Source organism: Eumetopias jubatus, unplaced genomic scaffold, assembly GCF_037043125.1.
Source record: "Eumetopias jubatus isolate StellerSeaLion01/CBP00866 unplaced genomic scaffold, mEumJub1_p1.0 scaffold_5, whole genome shotgun sequence".
Lineage (NCBI taxonomy): Eukaryota > Metazoa > Chordata > Mammalia > Carnivora > Otariidae > Eumetopias > Eumetopias jubatus.
The window spans coordinates 38,846,644-38,850,797 of record NW_028274811.1 but is presented as its reverse complement, the minus strand read 5'-3'; the positions used below and the strand labels follow the sequence as shown (position 1 = coordinate 38,850,797).

The 4,154-nt window shown below is 58.5% G+C and overlaps 1 protein-coding gene across 1 annotated transcript; it reads right to left on the bottom strand.

The window, feature by feature from the left end:
* Positions 1-542: 542 nt before the first annotated feature.
* Positions 543-1,876, bottom strand: POU4F3 (POU class 4 homeobox 3). Its single transcript, XM_028119039.2, has 2 exons — positions 1,757-1,876; positions 543-1,439 (listed from the first exon to the last, which is right to left on the bottom strand). Exons 1-2 carry the CDS (start codon positions 1,874-1,876, stop codon positions 543-545), a joined length of 1,017 nt encoding a protein of 338 aa, XP_027974840.1.
* Between the last annotated feature and the right edge of the window lie 2,278 nt (positions 1,877-4,154).

Here is a 4,154-nt window from a genome sequence, read left to right as displayed (position 1 = left end):
ATTTAAGAGGGTAAAGGAGTATAAGGCTATCCTTTGGAAACATACATGTATTTTATATACTCTAAATAAATCTCCAGTACATGTTTGTGCCCCAGTTAGACTTTGTATTATTATTTATCACTGCCTTCCCATCCCTTCACCTTTTGTCTAATCGCGCTTAGCAAAGCGGCGCCTTCACCCACAGAGTCCTGCAGCCGGGCCAACTCACTATCCCCCGCATGTGGGCTCCTGCCCTGAGGTCGCGCAGCCCAGCGCGGAAGGGAGATTTTCAGCACCAGGGACAGCGCTAGTCCCTCCAGGACTGCCCTTGACGGATTTTTCCTTAGCGCCGTAACTTTTCTAGTGGGAATAGAAAGGGAAGAAGAGAAAAAGAAGGCCGGGAGGCAACCAGGTGGGATAAAGGGGAAAGTCTGTGGCTTCGGGACAGAGAGCCTGACCTGCCAGGAAACTTCTTGGTGTCCCCCATAACCGTTCCCCTCCCCAACTCCGGGGGGTGGTGTACACTCAGCTCTCCCGGACTTGGACGCTGCGCCCCGCCGCAGTCAGTGGACAGCCGAGTACTTCATTCGTTTCTGTTTCTGTCTCTGGTTGCAAAACCAGACCCTCACCACGTTCTTTTTAAGGTCCAGTTTCTCGGCGATGGCCGCGATCTTCTCAGACGACGGCCGCGGCTGGATGGCGAAGTAGGCCTCCAGTGAGCGCTTCTCTGGCGCCGCGATGGACGTGCGCTTGCGCTTCCGCTCACTGCCGTTGAAGAGCTCTGGCTTGCTGTTTTTCTCTCGATAGGCGGCCTCGGCTTCCTCCAGCCAGGCTTGAAGCACCGGCTTGAGCGCGATCATGTTGTTGTGTGAGAGAGTGAGAGACTCGAACCTGCAAATGGTGCTCTGGCTGAGCGAGCCTACGCCGGGGATCTTGAGGTTGGCTAGAGCCGCGCCCACGTCCGCCTGTGTCACCCCCAGCTTGATGCGCCGCTGCTTGAAGCGCTCGGCGAAGGCCTCGAGCTCTCGGGGGTCCGACTCCACGTCGCTGAGGCATGCGGGCATGGCGCTGTGAGGCGCCACGGCATGTGGGTGACTCATGCCCATGGCCTGGTGCAGGTGGCCCATGGCGCCCAGGTGGTGCGGGTGGATCTGCGCCGGCATCACAGAGTGCTCTGGGGCGCCCAAACCGCTCACGCTCAGCGTGGGAGAGATGTGCTCTAGCAGGTCACCCTCGAGGCCCTGGTGCACGGCGTGGTGCGGGTGCGAGGTGAGCGCAGCCGGGTGGGATATGGGCACGGTGGACGAAGTGGACGTGCAGGGCACGCTGCTCATGGTATGGTAGGTGGCGTCGGGCTTGAACGGATGGTTCTTGCCGTGGGAGACGATATCCACCGCCGCCAGAGCTTCGGCGCGTGCCAGCAGGCTCTCATCAAAGCTTCCAAATATATTACCCTGCAGCTGCAAGCGAGAAGGCGCACAGCACGGTCAGTGGGGAATACTGTCAACTCAGGATTAAAACACATTTTCAAGCAACCGAGATGCCTCTCCTCAAAGCCCAGGTCATAAAAATTAATACGGAGACAGAGGCTCTGCTGGAACAGACGTGTGGATCAGAGGGACATGAATGAGAGAGAGAGCGCGCCGGGAGAGAGCGCGGGGGAGACAAGGAGAGGGGTTCAGACAGCGGCGATTGTTCTGGGCGACATGAAAAAAACATGAAGCTAGCGCCTGTCAAAAAATGTGCCTTAGAGCGGTAATTATGCTCCACTACGTACCTGCGGGGCTGGGAGACAGACTCGGCGCATGGCCTCGGAACCGGAGTGCAGGCTGGAGAATTTGGGTTCTTGAAGCACCGGGTGCATGCCGAAAGGCTGCTTGGCGTTCATGGCCATCATCTTCGCGCGCCTGGCAGGGAGGCAGCGAGGGACATGGATGAGGCTCTTCTCGCTCGCTCGCCGCGCTCCAAGTGAGCGCCGCTCAGCGCCCGCGCTCCCCTCGCCCTCTCGCTCGCTGCCTCCCCTCTCCCCCACCTGCTTCTTCACTCATCTTACAAGCAGCCTGCCAGGAAGGGCCCGGGCGCGCGCAGGCGTGCTCACGCGCCCGGGACTCGCAGGGGCGGCCCGGGAGGCGAGGCCAGGCAGCAGCTCTAGGCGCGCCTCTGTGCGCCCGCCACGGCCACCCCCGCCACAGCATTTATACCCGGGCCCGGCCTGGCCTCTCCCGGCCGCCCCGCCCCGCCTGGCTCCAGGGCGGCAGGCCTTCCGGATTCTTTCTTCTTCTTCGTGGACTTGTTTCCCCCCAAAATCTCAAACCTCTCTGTCCTGTCCCAACTCGCACTGCCCAGATCGAAGGACAGCCCCGGGCTGAGCGGGGCCAGGAAGCTGACCCTACTACACACACACACACACACACACACACACACACACACACACACACCCCTTGTCGGCCAGGCTGCCGCCAAACTGCCCATTTCCAGGGCGCTCCTGGCCCCACGCCCGAGCGGTCCACCAGTGTCCGGCCCGCGGCTCAGCGAAGAGGCGCCTCCAAGCACCCAGACGGGCTCCAGGGAGGGTGAGGGGCTGCCAGAACGAGCCCCAGGTGACCTCAATCGCCCGGCGGGGTGGAAATGGGGGAAGTAAATGCCTGCCGGGTCCTGGAGGCCTGAGGCTTCCTCCCCACGCTGGCAGTTCTTGCTTGCCTTCTCTAGAAAAAGATAACTTGGTCCCCTTCCCCCCCTCCCATCCTCAACCCGCCAGTCTAAAGAAGTTTACTGAGTACTGTTTAGTAACATGTCAGGACTGCCCACCCCCGCCTTGGGAGTCAGTCAGTACACTTCTGCTGGGCTGCCAACGCTTACAAGCCCCGTTCCCCCAGAACAATAGCTGCCATTTTTGAGCTCCTAATACTTGCTAGGTTGTTTAGAGACTTAGCTCGTGGTATCCTCACACCCTACGGAGTCGGTACTGTTACTCTGTTTTAAGTTGAGGAAAACGAGGGTCAGAGGAGTTAAGTGAGTCACCCAAGACAGTAGAGCTGGTTGGGAGCAGAGCCATTCACTCACTCTTCCGTTATCCATTCCACGAATATTTACTGATGGCCTACTGTGTGCTAGGCACCACGTCTGACTTCCCAGGCTCTTCATAATTCTGCACTTTGTCGTCCTCCCGAAGTTTCGGGGACCGGACTGCCCGGCCCCCGCCTCCCCTCTGCTCTGATCCCCTCGCCTTCCCTCTCCTTCCCCCGCGCTAGTAAACATTGTGAATAATGGATGGGGAGTCCTGGTACCGCGGCAGCGCCGCCCTCTGGGGTTCGGAGCAGAGCCCTGGGCGCCCAGCGGAGCCCACCTAGCCTCTGACGCCGACCCCGCCTCTGCCCTGGAGCGGCCTTTGTGTTTCAGAGTTCTCACAAGCCTGAGGGCTAGGCCTTGCGCGCCCGCCGGTGTGGGCCCGGTTTCCCAGACATGAACATGGTGGTTGTGTGTGGAGGGGCCAGCTGTTGGCCTAAGAGGAAATCCTGCCTAGGTCTGGGCTCCCCACACGCAGGTCCTGCCAATCTCTTCTCTGTATCGCACGCAGCCAGCCCCCTTGCCTGGTTCCTGTCCATCTTCTGTCCTCTAACTGGGGAAGAGGACTCAGCCCAGGGGCCAGAGACCAAGGGCTGCCCCTCTAAACCTCTCCGAGCCTGGGTTTCCTTGACTGTAAAATGGCAGCTGCCCTACTGTTTGCCTTCTTGGGTTCTGGTGAAGGAGTTTGGAACTACAGGAGAAAGAAAAGCACTGAGCACGGTACCTAGTGCTCAGCAAACCTCACAACCTGATGCTTGGGGCCCAGCCTTTGCTCTCAGATTCAGCATGCATCTCTGCTTCTTGCTGACCGAGATGCCACCAGCCGTCTCATATCTTATTGTAGTGTAGTCTCCTTATATGTCAAATGGAGAAATAGTTTCTCCTCCACTGAGTGCTGTGAACAATGCACTGAAATAAGCAGTTGGCACAGTGCTTGGCACATTGAAATCAGGAAATAAATCTTTGTTCCTCTCTTCTTCCTCTCTCACCTTAAAGATAAAGCATGTGGGAGCCAAAGTGGCCTGAGTAATCTCCTTGGAGAATGGTTGGTCTGACGGTACAAACTGGTTCTCTGCTGTCCTTCCTTCATTCAACATCTGCTTTGTGCC

Excerpts from the sequence above, each read along its gene's own strand:
- POU4F3 (XM_028119039.2), bottom strand. The coding sequence starts at position 1,876 with ATGATGGCCATGAACGCCAAGCAGCCTTTCGGCATGCACCCGGTGCTT. Across the intron at positions 1,440-1,756 it reads TCTGTCTCCCAGCCCCGCAG|CTGCAGGGTAATATATTTGG; the intron begins GTACGTAGTGGA and ends TCTCGCTTGCAG.